We start from the raw sequence: 17,091 nt of genomic DNA, 5'->3' as shown, positions 1-17,091 counted from the left end.
GACTGAGGGTGGAGTATAATTTTGAATGTATTATAAATTATTAAAATTCATATTTGATCATGTAATGTATTGGTAACCTCCCAGGATCTACCTGCAACAGCAGGGCTCCAGTCTCTGGCATCATGGACATCTTCTCTTCAGAGGAGAGCACAAATCATGCAAAATAGGAGCAGAGTTTGATAACTTTGAGAGCTTGAGATGGGAAATTGAGAGATCAAAATAAGTAAATCGCACGCATGAATTAGGATGAAAATTTTAATTTTCCTAGCAATTTCTTTTGTGCCGCATAAATCTACCTTTGCATACAGCATATGTCTGGGATGGTTATATTTGAATGTAATTACACTGGTTTCAGCTGTACAGTTAACTGTTAAAGGGATAGCAAACTAAAATGAGTAATTTTGACTTAGTGCTGGAGATTAAAGCTACTCTCAAATGAAAGAATAGAGCGATCCAATCAGAACAAGACCTCAGTATTAATTCCTCCTGTGCCCCTAGATTTGATTGACTCTTCAGCTGCACCTTATCCTGCACCAGGCTGTTAGCTGGTACCCACAACACTCCCATTCTGTGCTGCTCCTGGATATAAATCCACCATTTTGCCCAGGATTATTTTACCAGTCTAACCTAATATCAGAAGAGGGGGGATTGGGGTGTGTGGCGTTAGTTAGTGACAGTCATGGATTTTCTCACACCATCTCTACCACTACAAGCTTCCAAAGTGGATGTTTTCAGCCAATGAGCTCTACAGCAATGTTACCAATGAATGTTTACTATGAAAACATATTGCAGCTATTCCAAGCAGATATTTTCACTTTGCTGGACAGATGGCTGGTCTTACCAGGTCATTACCCTAAAGAGAAACTAACACCCGCCCAGCCCTACTGAAATGTAACTAAAACTGTATTACAGTTCTTGACTTTAAGGAACTCTCAGATCTTGGGGCATGATGAAGATACACTCAAGAATAATACTAAATGATAAAATGCTCATTTTTAACTGGGTTTACCATCACTTTAACCCTACAGTTCTTTTGCACCTCATTTGAGCACTGAACAGAGTTCAGCTTTGCAAGATACCAGGAGGAGCCGCAGTGCTGAGTTTCCTCTATTTGTGCTCTATCTGTCTGAGTGTCAACTGATGGACACTCAGAATTTCAGAGATGCTTTTGTTGCTCTTTGGATACTTATGAGCCTCAACAGCTCTTCTTCGGAGCTTCTCTGAAATCTCTTTAGAAAGGGAACGTTTTTCATTTTGACAGATCTCTCCTGCGAACAGCGGACCTGTGGTAACCAGGTTTTGCAGGCTTTTAGTAGAGCATCAAAACACAAATCTGAGTGTCATCACATTGGCTGGAATACCTGAGTCCAGTTGGCCCATTCACACACTTCCTCTGTCCTGCACTGTCATTTCTTGAACGGTTGCTATATCAATGATCATAACTTACTGGAAACCAGGGCATTTGGGTAACACTTTGCAATACTGGTGCACTAACATACATTCATTAATAGTTAACTGATGCATAAATCATCACGAGTTAATGAATGACTCATGAAGACCTGAGCCATTCATTCATTTTTACCACATCAACAGCTAAGAGTCTATGTGATTAACAGACTGAGTCAGACTGAGCTCACAAGCTTTTTCTTACCACTTTATGAATATTTATCTGTATGTTGAGTGCAAATTCTTATTGTTGTTTTCCTAACCAGATCTCTTTTGAAAAGGATATTTTTATCTCCACAGGACAAAATAACACACTCTTGTCATCTGCACAAGGTGTTTGATGGGTTATAGGCCCTGTACCTAATCATAGCGAGCCCTGATAAAAGATTTGTGGATTTGCAATTTGATATCACAGCAAGAGTGCCAGTACTCAGAAATGAGAAGGAAAAGAGAAAGGAGAAATGACTGTGAGTCATGTCTGACTTGGTTATAGTGTGGGAAATCACATTCTTCAGCGTGTGTACTCAGCAAAACACCATGCACTTGTCTTTCTAGTAATCATATGAGGAGTTTCATTTCAAAGTTAAATGTCCTCTCTGAACTCACCACTCACTTATACCCCTTTTCCACCAAAGCGGCTCCAGGGATGGTTTGGAGCCAGTGCCTGACTTAGCACCGGTTCTTTGTTTTTCCACCGCCCAAGCACCGGCCAAACTGGTTCCAAATCGGTTCCAGGCAAGCACCAACTACAAGCAGGGGCTAAACAGGGGCCAGAGAAAGAACCGATGACGCGACCCCGCCCACCAATGATGTGATGGGCGGGGTTACAGACCCAAACGGGAACAGCGAATGCTATAAACGTGTAACTAAACATAGTCGTCGTTCGCTCCAACCACGAATATGACGGTTGACCAGCAGTAATTGCGTTTTTCACCTTTGGATCGCAATGTAGGCTTGTAAAGACACGAGCAGTATTTGCATCGCTGCGGTGGGTCGTCCATTTGTCATCCATGTTTGTTATTGTGATTCTGAGCGAGCGTCTTGCACACCCACGTGATCACATTTTACGATGACGTAATGACGTGGCTCTTACTTGGCTCCGCTTGGCTCTTGGCCAGTGGAAAAGCAAACCAGTTCTTTGTTGGAACCAGTTAAGCACTGGCTTTAGCACCAGCTCCGAACTAGCTCCAGGTTCTTTTTGGTGGAAAAGGGGCATTACTCCCCACGTTGCCCTCTACGATCACAGCATGCTGGCTACCTTTCAGTCCTGAGTGTGAATAAAAAGGGCCTTTTCTTTTTGCGCCCCCTTACTTGTGGAAGGCACTCCCCACCTCAGTCAGACAAAGTGACTTACAAAGTGACTATGCTTTTGAGGACAGACTCATTGGTTGCAGGTTTTCATGACAGATTTCCCCCCAAAATGGATATAGTGTTGTTGTTTTTTTTTTTCTTTTTTTTTTTTTTTTTCTCTTTTTCAAAAACCCCACATTTCTTGTTTTAATGGCATGGAATGCAATGGAAAATGTGACACCCAAAAATGGACGTCACATGTTTAGAAAGATGATGTAATTTTTTTTTTTAAAGACAGTGCAAGAGTGCGCTAGTTTTACATTTCTCTTCTTGTTAAACCTGTTGCTCTTCATGACTCATTGAACAGTTGTGTGAGAGACTGGAAAAGGTTATCACCTCCTCAGCCTTAAATAAAGGACATGAAAGTGCAGGACAGATAGCTGGACAAAATCTAACTCAGTGTCTTTCTGGCTAATTGACACCTGCACTATTTTTATACCCTGAACTAAGTAACCTCTCCTCCCTCTCCTCCACGGTCTCACACACACACACACACACACACACGTACTCACACACACGTACTCACAGACACGCACTCACAGACACAGACAGAGTCACACTCCACTGAGTGTTCAAGCACAAATATGCAATCTCTGCATGAATTGCGAGCATGAATGTTGCATTCCCCTCTTAGGCTTTTGTCATGGAAATCTAATCACTATACACTGGTATGTGTTGGTGTGTGTGTGTGTGTGTGTGAGAGAGAGAGAGAGAGAGAGAGAGAGAGAGAGAGAGAGAGAGTAAGAGAAAGGTCTTTTGCATTGTCTGTGATCTCTACTCCCTCTGACTGCATTTGTCTTGTGCCTACTATTTCTATGCTTGCCCATGTGAATTTGGTCTATAGCTGCAACAGTGTGGTTGTCTAGATGATGGTACAGAGCAAACAAAACCCACAGCAGGCTCACAGCTAAGTGAAATACTTCTCACATGGACTGCTGCAGCTTATCTGCCTAGGTAACAGACTGTAGTTGAACCTTGAAACTGCCACAATGGGAAATCAAACACAGCCGCTCACTTAAAGGACATTAGGGAATGGACAAGGTTTGGGTTTCAAGGCTAAATCAGTTTATTCACCTTTTTATATGGAACTATGGGAGCCTCCAGTGGTGTCAGTGACCCAATTTGATTACTGACAGCAGGCTAAGGAACAGGCCTGGGAACTAATGTAACAGAATAAACATCAGAGTTTTTTCCCCTCCAGCTAGTCGCATGGTAATACATCTTTAGCTTGCCACAAGGTTGTTGACTTAAAATAATTCTGGCTTTTGCCCTCTGTGGTCAAAATGACAGACAATAATAAAGCTCAGCAGATGGAACCATCACCCAAAAATAGCTTGCAGGGATCACAGCCACTCTAGTTTGCATGACAGCAGAGAAAAATAAATATTCAAACCAGATGGAGGGCTAATAAAAGAGTGTTTGAAAGGTTGGAGGCAAATATGAAAAATAGGTTGAAGCTCAGACTGGGAAGTCAACCTTCTGTTTTAATGCAGCTCACATATGGGACTTTTTACAACAGATTATTCAAATTGATTAAATCTCCTAGTCCATCAGTAATTGTTTTAAACAAATCTATTGCTTCCTTGATTTAACACTTATTTGTTTTCATTATTTCATCCTTCAGCACTGTTTTTCCTCATTTGTTTAGTGTCTGTCTTTAGCAAGGTGCTGTTTAATGCTGTGAACTCGAAATTGCTGGAAAAGAGGAGCAATCCTCAGTCAGTTTCGAGCACATAAACAATGGTTGATGTTCATGATGATTTCAAGAAATAAAGGCAGCTTCCTGGCAAGCAGCCTGTGCCTATCAGTGTCACTTTTCCAGTAGCAGTAATTACCAGCCCCCAGGCTGTCCTCCATTAAGATCACCTGACTGACTGAAGAGCTTATCTGTTTTAGAAAGGTCACTTCCTGGTTATATTGAAGTGTGGAGCTGCGGAGAGACAAAGAGTTGACAGTCATCTGGTCAAACACGTGGAACTTGTGACACATGAGTTCAGTATGTGTAGACATATACTTTTAACACAAAAGCCCACATGCACACGCACTCACAATTATAAAACACAACAAAATATTTCCTACTTTTGTCTCTGTCTCTGAAAGTCTCATTGAGTCTAAAAGCCAGGCTGGTATGTAGCTGATAAAAACAGTATTAAACTTCAAAGTTGAGAACATTCCTGAAGTTTTTTTTTTCAAGAATGACTTCATATATTGCACCTGGGTTTTGCAAACAATAGACCTCCTATTAGAAATGCAGTGTCATTCTCAACATTAATTCTCCTTGAAACATTTTGTGACAGTTTCACCTCTGTGAGCTGTGTTGTTCAATATGGACAGAGTGTGTTGAACAGACCAATGAGCGGACCAGTGATGCCGCTGTAAAACACCTGAATCTGAGATTTGTGCACTGTATTAATTCTTTTTGATTTCCAAGTTGACATTGTCAAAGGTTCTGTGGCTGTTGTCTTAAACACTGACAAATAGATTCACAGATTAAATTTAATAATAAAAATGACTCACAAAAGAAATTTTGTACTGTAACAATTAAAACTATTCCTCATTTTGCTGGACATCCCCTGGAAGCCACAAGACCCCACTTTGAATCATGCAGCTGAATGGCCACACATAAATGGAGATTTGAGTGGGAATTGTCACTCTACCCGCTCATATTCTGTAGTTTCCTTGGCACTGAACTGATTCTGCTCGTGGCTGCCACCATCAAGGTCCTAACTTCCAGTCCTTGGGGCCTCATGGAATGTCACCACGTGACTATTTCACTGCCCCGGCTTGCCTGAAATGTGAAGAGTGTATGTGAGTGCATCAGTTGTACACAACCCTATATGTATTTGCATTCACACACATAGAAACACAAACATGTACAGACTGAGTCACACAGGCATACACACACACACACATGAACACATGGCTGCAGGATACATAGAGGCCGGCTTATATCACCGAGGGGCCATGAACACTGCAACTTGTTTTCCTCTGTTGGCCTACTTTCACACAGAGGGATGACAACCAACAGGGAGACATAACACCGGCAATCCCATACAGAAACATTATGTATGGACACAAAACATGCCCCTATACTACAGGAATGTTGTCATATATGTTACATATGTCATCGTATATGAACCAAACATATATACCGCCTCCAGATATGCAGATTAACTGTATGAGGAATGCATACATGTTGAGCAGACTATGTGTAACTCATCTGCACTATGTTTATATATGAAAACAATAGGGGACACACATGTATTTGCATATGTATCAGTCTTTCCAGGTAATCAGGCCTGTAAGAAGCCAAGATTTTTTGTATCCACATATGAAAACATGCCCCCTTATAAAGGGTTTATGAATGGTTTATAATTAGGTTATCGATTAGGTTGTAGACACTTTATAAATCATAAATAAACAAGTATATAAACTAGTTATAACACAACTACATCAATGCAGGCTCGCTATTTGCTAATATCAAGTTAACGCTGCATCTCAGATTCTTCTAGCTGCTTGGCTTGCTTTACTTGATCTTGCCAAATATTGAGCCTGCATTGATGTAATTGTGTTATAACTAGTTTATACTTGTTTATTTATGATTTATAGTGTCTACAACCTAATTTTCAACTTAATTATAAACCATTCATAAACATTTTATAAGGGTAGTCTTATTGTAAAATAGTACCAGTATATTTAATATCTTTAACAATTCATTATTAAAGTGTGCTATAGACTTCTTTGAATAATTTGGCTAAAAACCAACAAAGCAGGGTCATGATGAAGGCTGGGTTATCTGTGAATGGATTGACCCTGACCACCAAGGACAAACAGTTATTACACTGCTTACTGCTCGGTTATCTCTGCTGTGGCGGAAAAGGCTCAGAGAGACATATCTGTTCTTGCAACACACATAAAGAATGAGAGAAAATTCTCAGAAAACACTCATAAAGCCTTCCTGTCTGAGTCTGCTGGTTTTGCGAGGAACTTCCAACAATCTTTGACATAAGTAGGCAGGGCACACTGAAAGTCAGCATTACTTCCTTGTGACTGGTTTTGCTCAGCTGGTGGGTGACAGCAGGTTTACATCAACCGTGACTCAGACAGCTTTACAACGTCATGAGTACTGTATAACAACAAGGAAAAACTCCATGAAGGAGCCTCTTCACTGATATAAACTCAACTGATGTGTACGACATGTCTATTACTGTGCCAGCCGTGCCATCTGTCACAGCCCGCTGAGTGTTTGATCAAGTGTGGGCGTGCTACAGAGCTCTTTTGTGCCTCTTTGTGCCTCAAGTTTTCTTGTTGTCAAAAAAAGAAAAGAAAAGAAGAAAAGAAAAGAAAAGAAAAGAAAAGAAAAGAGATAGAAAATGTGGAACAATTGTTTTTAATTTGACAGTGAAGTAACTTTTTTCCCCTCTTTCATCTTGGTCTTCAGTATTTATCTTCATTCTTTGTTTAAAGGAATATTGCAACATTTTGGGCAACATTTTGTCTTGGAATAAAAAAAAAGCATAATTTAAGGAAAAGTTAGATGATTGAACTGTAACTGCTGAACACATTTTTCCCTCCATCTCTCATAGTGATCTGTGCACCACTGAAATTATAGGAAGATCCAGCACAAATTAACCTGAAAAGTCTTGTTGTTGTTGTTGTTGTTGTTGTTGTTGTTTTAATTTCAAATGCACATGATACATTGTGTAAATAAGACAGCTTTGGATTTGCTGTGAGGTTTGTTTTTTCACTTTGACGGAGCTAGGCTAATGACTCCCATAGACTTCAAGTATTTAGGCTAAGCTAACATGGCATGCTACTCAGGAACCAAACCACTGGACGTACCGAGGTGAACATAGTATCGAACATCTTGTCTCAGTCTGGGTACGTCAGAGAAAGGATATTTTGCCAAAAATGTTGGAGTGTTCCTTTAAGCTTAGTTTTCTCACTGTCTGATGGATGGCAGCAGCCTGTTTACAAGGCAAAAGAGGATTTGTTCTGGAGTGTAGCGTACAGTCACGTACATTAATGTGCTTTGTTTAGCAACTGTGAGCCCATTGGAGAGGAAGATCACAGAGGAATGGAAGGCAGGTGCTGAACGAGCACTAATCTAATTGGATCGCTCGCGGAATGGGGGACCTGTCATTCACTCTCTCTCTCTCTCTCTCTCTCTCTCTCTCTCTCTCTCTCTCTCTCTCTCTCTCTCTCTCTCTCTCTCTCTCTTCCTCTCTCTCTCTCCCTCTCTCTCTCTCTCTCTCACTATCTACCTATCTATCCATCTGCCTGGCTCCCATTTGTTTGAATCTTTTAAAAGCACTCTTAGAGTGTCCAGTTGTGCTTAGGATGATTTAGGAAAACATAAAAGGGGTTAAGAGAAACTTCTACCAAAAATATGTCATGTTCTGAGATTGGTTGAATAAAATACTGTGAGATCAGACGTTTTTATTGTTCTTATTCTACAGGAAAATAATTGTAAGAATGTGTGGTCCAGCCGATAAAGCACAAAAACCAGTGCAGTGATGTGTTGGATAGGTTTGGGATCAGGGCAGCCTTGCTCCTTGCTCAGGGACAGAGACTGGCCAGTGTCCAGCCCTGCTGGCTGAACTCTTCCTCTGTGCCCTCACATATCTCCCAGCCTTGGACACACACTCCCCTGCAGACAGATAAGTTTATATATGGTAGGTGAAAGCAAGAGAGTAATGACACTGAAAATAACATTTAATTCAAATTGGTTTTCCATTTATTTCATTTTATGGAGCTGAGCTTGAATATTTTCAGGTATTTATAGTTGAATCTGTATTATTCTGTTCAATTATCTGTTCAATTGAATTATTATTCAATCATCCATTATTTTTATTAATATTATTATTAGCGATGGTAGCAGAAAACATGTATTCGTACAAAAACATATCATGATGTTAATTTTTCCAGTTTTCCAAGTTTTGCCTCAACCTGTATTGTCTGTTTACAGCCTTTAGCCTATTACACCAGTGTCCAGGCCTGTTTGCTGCCCTACCAGGAACCAGGATGTGTGAAGGTAACATACCTCCAGGCTCCTTCTTGCTTTGTAATAAGGGCAGTCAAACCGGATCTTTGGTAACTTTAGCCTTGACTGGCCTTCTCGGATTTCTTCTGTTCCTGTTGGGTTCACAGCCCTCCTTAGTTCTCCTCATCGACAACAGGTTCTACAGTTCTGCAACACAACATCTCATGTAACAGCACAGCTTTGCACAAAAAGTGTTCCATTTTGAAAGATGAGACATTTCAAGTCTAAAATTCAATAAACTGACAGCAGCCTGAGGGTGTGTGCATTTGTATTTAACACAAGGGTGAAGAAAATAATTTTGTTGTACACGTGCCATGTAAACAACAACAAAAGAAGCGGTATCTTGGGTGAGGTTAGTTATTCATCTTCCTTCTTGTAACCTACACGTCCTGCCAAACCCCACACTGATTGACAGAAAGGCTGCTGAAAGAGTCAAAGTTCATCAAATAAATCTTACTTAGGCAACACAAACAGCATCACAACCAGGGCAAACATAATGAGGATATTATCACTGAGGCTGTAGTTTCACAACCAATATAATTTCACAAGCAACATAAATAAATAAAGACTCTGGAGTTTTTTTTTTTTTTTTCTCTAGTGTGAGTTACTCATTGTTAGCCGGCTGCTCTTTCATGGCTGAAAAAGTACCCAAATGGAAGGTGCCACAGCATCATGACTCAGGACTGGGTGTGCCTCTGTCTGCTGCCAGCTGGTTAAGCGCTGTGTAGGTAAAAGGCCACAAAGAATAGGAGACAAGAAAATGATAAAGGTAATGTAGGGTAAAAGCTGAGTATCTACCATTCAGCTAGTCATAGTTTTTAAACACACACTGAATGTCTTATTACAGAAGTGTGTGTGTGTGTGTGTGTGTGTGTGAAGTGAATGTGTGCAGAAGAGCATTTATATCTTTGTGACTGGTTCACTTCTCCATCCAGGTGTCAGTTGCAAATTCAACAGGTTTTTTTTCTCAGTTCCTTAAAAGAAGGCTTTGCATTGATGATTTTTCTTTCTTTTTTTTTTTTTTTTTTTGTAGGACATTAATATTACGTAATTACATGGTACACAGAGCCTTTGCACTACAAGTTCACTGCCTCTTAGATCCTAACACTGATCAATACTAGTTATGTAACAAGCTATGAAACTGAAAATAACCTTAATTACTTTATTTAAATGGAGATGGTACTGAGTGCTGCAATCGCATGCGCTTTGTATTCATGTGAATTATAGAATTGTGACTGATGACACTACATGACCAGGTGTGACACTACATGACCCCTGTCAGCACAATACAGGGAATATTTTTGTGGCACAGAATTTGAATGAATGAATGAATGAATGAATGGTTTATTTTTGGTTTTGGTTTGTACATCAATCATTGCACACAGTACAACAATCACAATAAACACATAAAAAAAAATTTAAAAAAAAGTATTAGGCTAGAAGCAAAAGCTTATTTTTGTGCCTATCCTTTACACCTGTTTCACTGCTTCTATTACATTACATATGTACAGCATCTAGCATTCAACATTGAACAAAAGAACAACAATCAACAATAACAAAAACACATTTACCAGCTCAACTTAGTATTCCTGTATGATCTTATACCTAAGGCATTTTTTAAACTTTGTCAGAGAAGTGAAAGTCTTAAATTCATCATCGAGTCCATTCCATAATTTCACACCCACAACCGAAGTACATCTATTTCACTTTCACTGCAGATGAATCTGTTTCTGGTGCTCACTATACATGAGGGTGACAAACTCAATTTGAAATTAGAAATTACTATCAAGTGGAAAATATTTTACATTGCTATATTTTCACTGAACAAAGCCACTACTGGTCTTTGACTGTAGTTTGAAAGTTCATACTGAGCACAGGACAATTACCCCTCTGATTTGGAGAAAAAAAAATCCTAATTTCTGGTTGTCTGGTACTGTTGTCTTTTTAAATTTGCAATACTGATTTTTTTTTTTAACTTCTGTTTTTCTATCTGACTCCATTTAAGAGCATTAGCACTATGTATATATCAGTCAAACATGTGAAGACAATAGCCATCCTGTTTCACAAAGTCACACCAGACCCTGCTCATGGCTGATTAAGTCACTCTTTTTGCCCACTGACACAGTGATTCAATCAGTGAAAGAAGTCCCTCAGTGTCCCTCACACTCAGTGTTTCTTTCATGAACAGGATGGAGTGCCTAGTCAGTGTTTAGGCTTTGCGAATTACCACATTTGTTCAATGTGATATGAGCTAAATTTATGAGGATATTTTTTCAGAAGAATTATTTGCCAATGTGTGTGGAGAGTTGTGTAACTGTGTCTCAATCTGTGTGTGTGTGTGTGTGTGTGTGTGTGTGTGTGTGTGTGTGTCTGTGTGTGTGTGTCTGTGTCTGTGTGTGTATGTGTGTGTGTGTGTGTGTGTGTGTGTGTGTTCATGCGTGTATGTAATCAGATTTGTAGATGTGCAAAATAATCTCTAAATGCATCCTGAAATTTGTTAATGTGTAAAAGAATGGCACATCGGCAAATGTGACCTCAGATTCAGTGTGTGTGTGTGTGTGTGTGTGTAATCTGATTGGTAAATGTGCAATAGAATCTCCAAATATGTCTTCAGTTTGTGTATCCAAATTTGTGAATGTGTAGACAAATCTGTAAATGAGTACATTGATCTGTAAATGCTCACACATGGATTCACAGATTTCTACCATGACAGAAATGAAAAAAAAAATTCTCATGAATGAAAAATCTCTTGTAAAAAGAAAGCAAGTTGAGAGGCATAGCTGAGGTTTAAATGTTTTTTTTTTCCAACTCTCAGAGCAAAATACTTTTCAGCTGTTTACATCTAATGTACAGTATATTTACAGATTTGTCCACACATTCACAAATTTTTATAGATTTGGAAATCTCAATATTCATCTCAAAATTTGAAGATCCTTTTACACATTTACAAATCAGATTACTCACACATGGATTCTGAGTTCGCATTTAGAGATTCTCTTGCACATTTTCAAATCTGATTACACAGATACAGATGCACAACTCTCCACACATATTTTCAGATCATTCTGCTACAATAAAATCCTCATACAAATGTGTTTGGCCCTGCCAATGCTGTTGGACAAAAGGAAAATCTTCAAAGCTCACACATTAAGCACACAGTGCCACGTTCTGTGTGTTTACATACAGGCTGAGCGCACCTCTGTACTTTTAAACAAAACTTTCCTCGTTTTGTATTGCAACAGAATAATGCCCAGTATGTCACAATATGATTTGCAATTGTGCAATTCAATTCTTTTTACTTTTGTCTCTAAAAACAGACCTGCAACACTGTGTTGTCTCAGCTGTAGCCTTGCCTAACGCTCATGTATCTGGAGGCCTGGATGAAGGGCACAACCTTCTCAGAGAAGTTCCCCTTTCAGGATCGTTGAGCTCTGATGGGTGAGGCGTATCTCTGCAGAAGGACCCTATGTTAATCTTGGAATGTGCTTTATGTTTTCCTCACACAACTTTGCTGTTTATATGAAATTTGCTGTGACAAAAAAGAAAAAAAAATCTAAAAGCCATTTAAAAAAACAGTTCACCATCAACAAGTCAATGTATGCAGTCCAGAACATTTAAACACTTAATGAGAGCATTTACCTTCTATGTACTTTTCTGAAGTGCTGATTGTGACAAATCCTAAGATTACAGAATGGTGATTGTATCTTGCATTACATCAGGGCTACCGACCATGAAAAAGCTACTGCGTTCTTCCATAAGAAGTCACACTGGTTAAATTATACTACCTGCAGGTAAATAGGCCTGTTAAAAGCCAGGCATTAAATATTGTTTGTATGTCAGGGATCTTGGCAGAATGAGGGAGGACTTGCTCTGAGACTTTTGGCCTCATACCTCATTCCTTACATGCTGCTGTCTGCAGTCATTCACATCACAAACATGTTGTCGTTACGCCAGTTATTGTTATGTCACTCAAACATATTTCGTGGAATGGTAGTCTTGTGCTGCTCAAAAACATTACAGCAGATCATCGCTGGAATGATCTAGTTGCATGTCTGTTGACTTTGGCTTAGTTACATAAAAAAATGCTGGCCTTTTGATGTTACTTTGTCCAAACCAAGACAGCAAAGTGTTCACACGTCAGCATCCCAGTGAGGAACAGATGGAACAAATTGCTAAATACTATTGGATCGAAAAGACAGCAATATGGTGGTTTCTTTGTTTTTGTTAATTTGCTGATTTATGTTTTACTTGAGTTGAATATTGAGTTGAAAAAGTTCCACATGTACAAATGATTTTACATCACCCTTTGACCGTATTAAAAAACCCCAGATGTTACATTAAAAAGTCAGTGAAAACAGATAGGATGCTCTGGCTGCAGCAAGCATGGCTGTCAATGAGAGTGTGGTGCTGAGGCAGACAGTGGGGTCAGAGGGCTATGTAGCAACAGAAAAACCACATGGCTGCAAGTGAAAGCTCAGCACAGAGTTTTAAGACAGGCCCAGTAATGAGAAGAGACTCAGACATGTTGGAGCTGGAAACAGCGGTCCATAGTTACTCAATAACTTGTGTAAATATCCTCCTGTACTGAGAAGGAAACTGTGTGCGTGGGCGTGCATGTGTACATATGGGAACTTGTTTGTATCAGTGGTCCTTTCCAGCATGCAGGGTGGCTTACTGTGCTGGTGTTTAGCAGCCTTGGATATGCTCACGTGTTCATCAGCTTGCTTTGAGCGGCCTTCAGATAAGAAACCTGCCAAGGAAAGGCAACTGTCAAGATTCTGGCCAGTCTCAGCTGTCGTTGTTAACTTGGTCATCAGGAAACCTTTTACCCCACTAGGAAATAGACTATATTTGAAATATCCCTGTGTGCACTAACCTGATTGGTAGAGACAGAGAGAGCTACAGAGAGAAAGAGGCAGAAGAGGTATTTAGTGTTTGGATTAGAGCCTTAGTCAACCTTGGATGAACTACCACCAAGGCAGTTAAACCTCTACTTAAGTATTTAAAGAGATTTCACTCGATGGTGTGTGTGTGTGTGTGTGTGTGTGTGTGTGTGAAGGTTGGGCAAGCACCTTACAGCTGCACCCATCAACAGTAACAGTTAGTGGTTGTGGATTCCAGTTCATTCTCCGTCTCTTCCTTCTTCCTTTTCCATTTGGCCCTCCTCCCTATTGTAAGTGCCGGGTTATAAATATTTAGCACGGTTTATGAATTGCTGTCATGCAGTAATTGTTTGCGCTCTATCAGTGTTTTTCACGGCAAACATAAAAATAAAACTTGGGTGTGTTCAATATACATTTCCTGGAATTTACTTTGTGCTTCAGCTCAGCTGAAACGAGTTATGAGGCTGACGAGGCTCCAGGGTCCAGCAAACAGGTCGCTCTGTTTAATCTGCAGCAAACAGTGAAATGAGTGAAAATGAGTTATGTCACGTAACAGCTTAACAAAAGTCTTACTTAAACAAATATCTAAGCAACTTGAGGTTTAGGTTTCTCTTCGATCACATTTCTTAACTAACTGACGTTAAAAAAAAAAATCCCCTTATTTGTACTGATTTTACACATTTGGATACCTGTGTATGTGTGTGTGTGTGTGTGTGTGTGTGTGTGTGTTTGCTAGATGTATGACAAAAACTTTACTGCAACCTGCTGCCCTGCATACAGAAAGATAAAAAGCCACAAGTATTTTTCATTTCTGCTATCAGTGTGTAGTTTGCGCTTCATGTGCTCACTCAAATGATGGTGTGTGTCGTGTAGTGAGACAAAAACACACGTTTTTAAAAGAGTTTGCAAGAATTGCTTGCTTTTGCAAGAAATGTAAATTGTTTTGCTGATTTGGTGCAGGGTTTTGTGGTTCCTGTGTAGAGTTTTGCATAAATAGCCGATAGTTTCAAAGATAATGTGTAAGCAATCAGAAAAAAAAACTGTAATATAAGTTGATCTCAATAACAGCATCTGCTAAATGTATTAAGTTATATATTTTTACCTCTTCACTTCCTTTCTTTTCCTAGTGACTGACTGGAGTGACAATATTTTTTTCTTTCACTTTCTGTGTGTAAATGGTTTATATCAAGACTGGCAGTATGTGTGGCAGTTTAACTTTATATATTCACAGAAAAGAAAAAGATAATAAAAATGTTAGGTGGCAATACATTTTAGAATTTAAAACGCATATTTTAATGCCTATGTTAAGGCTTAAAATGTTCATATACTTTTGCAATGTTTGTAAACACTGGAACGATGCAGACCTGTGGACAGAGACACTGAGAGATAATGATTTTTTTTAGACTAAAAACATTTTATGTGTAAAAGGTCTCTATATAAAGCAGACAAGAGACAGCACACAGGTTGCTTTCTTATATCTGCACAATAACTGTTTTACATTTCAAGGAAAATGTTTCCCTTTTCATTGCACCTGTCTGGTGCAATGAAAACACACCAACCAGCTCTTTAAGTGGGACTATTTGGTCACAAATAAACCAATTACTCTATGGCTTCTCAGCTTTTTTCCTTTTTGTTCTTCTCAACTCCATTCTAGCACTTTAAATGCATGTGGGCAATGTGCCAGTGTGCCATTGTATTGTATCCGGTTATCTAAACCCTGGTGGCCTGCAGATATCGGAGGGATGCCAAGTCATGCTCAGTACTCAAGTTGAGGGGGACCATCCCCCCTGATTTTTTTTTTACAATTCGACTACTGGTCATGCTCATGGGACAAACAACATGAAAGATGAGGTGTTTTGGCACAGTGTCAGTACAGACAATAAAGACACAAACTACAGTATGTACAAGGATGTGAGCAGGTTAATGAGTGTTTTTAAGGATAAAACATTTGCATTGTTTGTCATTGTAGCCTGTGCTAACACATGGTTTTGATCGTTTTAAACCATGCTGGAATTGTCTGTAGTCAGTAACCCGCAGATCAGATGTGGGCAACTCAAAATGACATTCAAGAGCTTTGGATTTTTTTAACTGAGCATGTTCAGTCTCACCTCCCTATTGGGAATGAAAATATCAGATAACATTCATTTTCAGCACCTCAATTAACTGAGAAGATAGTAGAACACACAAAAAGTTTTCCTTCATCCAATTCATGCCACTCTGCTGACACCTGGTGGTGGGAAATGATGCAGCCTGTGCACAGACTCAGGAGCCTGATTTGAATTGTCTCCTCTCACATATTAATGTCTGCATGGATTAATATCACGTTCATTGTTTTGTTTTTCCAGTTTTCAGACTTATTTAACCATGCCCCATCTATAACTACATCATCACAGCATCTGTCTTTACTTTTGTTTGTTTGTTTGTTTGTTTGTTTTTGTGTGTGTCTATTCCTTCCTTCCTTCTTTTATTTATTCATTCATTTGACATTGCCAAATTTCCAGTGAAAAATATATTTGGGCTTTGTGCTCTTGTCCTTTGAGAATTTCACTGGTAAAGATCGCATCTATCAAAGTTGTTGTTTCTAAAAATCAACTCACTGTTACTCTAAGAACATTGCAGCTCTATCACTGTTTACTGTTAAGTAAAGTACCATCAGAGTAACAATACTTCTACTTGAGTATCAGTTTCGAGTACAGTGTCCACCGCTGCCTTTTAGTCGGCCAACACATGATGAACCGAACATCTTCCCCTTTAAGAGCTGTGCTCGGGGCTGAGCGCGCGGCAGCGGCGGGTAAACTGAACACGGTTTGTTTTTGTCAGCTCCTCGCCGTTTCCTCCGGGCGAGCGACACGACGCGGCAGCTTTCTGTCTGTATTCACACGCTGTCGTCCGCAGCTGGACTCAACCACGCTCCAGGTGTGGCAGTAACAAGAGCATCGGGTTGTTTTTTTTTCCACCGGGTGATAGTCTGAGAAGTAAAGAAAATGATGCCTCCTGCTCAGGTGAGTGCGGCTGAAGGCGCTTGCTAGCTCGGTGAAGCTCGGCTCTGAAGTCCGCTGGTTTGTCCTAGCTCCGCTGGCGACTTCAGAGAAGAAATGAAAGAAAACTTAAATATTTCATTTTTATCTTGATAATTGCGTTGCAGCATACTGTATATGAATGTCACTCAACGTAACTAATAGTTAACGTTACAGCTTACACATGTATGCTATCAGTGAATACCAAACATTGATAGTGTATCGCTCGGTTAGCTATGACTAGGAACTGATGGAGAAGCCTGCAAACGTGTAAACAAGTAAACAGTTATTGTCGAGTTTATGGCAGCTCGGAGCCAGGCACCAGGCTCCAATGTGATTCAGTAATTAATAG

General features: G+C 39.7%; 1 protein-coding gene and 1 long non-coding RNA gene across 3 annotated transcripts in view; one reads left to right on the top strand and one right to left on the bottom strand.

Annotated features, from left to right (window-relative positions):
• Positions 1 to 5,421: 5,421 nt before the first annotated feature.
• Positions 5,422 to 14,163, bottom strand: LOC115359709 (uncharacterized). 2 transcript variants are annotated; one of them, XR_003928273.1, is made up of 4 exons: positions 13,912 to 14,163; positions 13,515 to 13,589; positions 8,840 to 8,986; positions 5,422 to 5,584 (listed from the first exon to the last, which is right to left on the bottom strand). It is a non-coding gene; the product is annotated as an uncharacterized LOC115359709 (long non-coding RNA). The 2 variants fall into 2 exon arrangements; XR_003928272.1 differs by lacking the exon at positions 5,422 to 5,584 and adding an exon at positions 8,287 to 8,446.
• A 2,376-nt stretch (positions 14,164 to 16,539) lies between these two features.
• The window catches only part of poc1a (POC1 centriolar protein A), a 44,538-nt gene continuing 43,986 nt past the window's right edge, over positions 16,540 to 17,091 (top strand). The window contains exon 1 of the mRNA XM_030052447.1: positions 16,540 to 16,724. Coding sequence (XP_029908307.1) covers positions 16,707 to 16,724 — 18 coding nt within the window. The 5' untranslated portion in view covers positions 16,540 to 16,706. The remainder of the gene's footprint in view (positions 16,725 to 17,091) is intronic.

This window comes from Myripristis murdjan, chromosome 5 (genome assembly GCF_902150065.1).
Source record: "Myripristis murdjan chromosome 5, fMyrMur1.1, whole genome shotgun sequence".
NCBI lineage: Eukaryota > Metazoa > Chordata > Actinopteri > Holocentriformes > Holocentridae > Myripristis > Myripristis murdjan.
The sequence above is the reverse complement of the archived record's forward strand: the minus strand, read 5'-3'. Positions and strand labels throughout refer to the sequence as shown.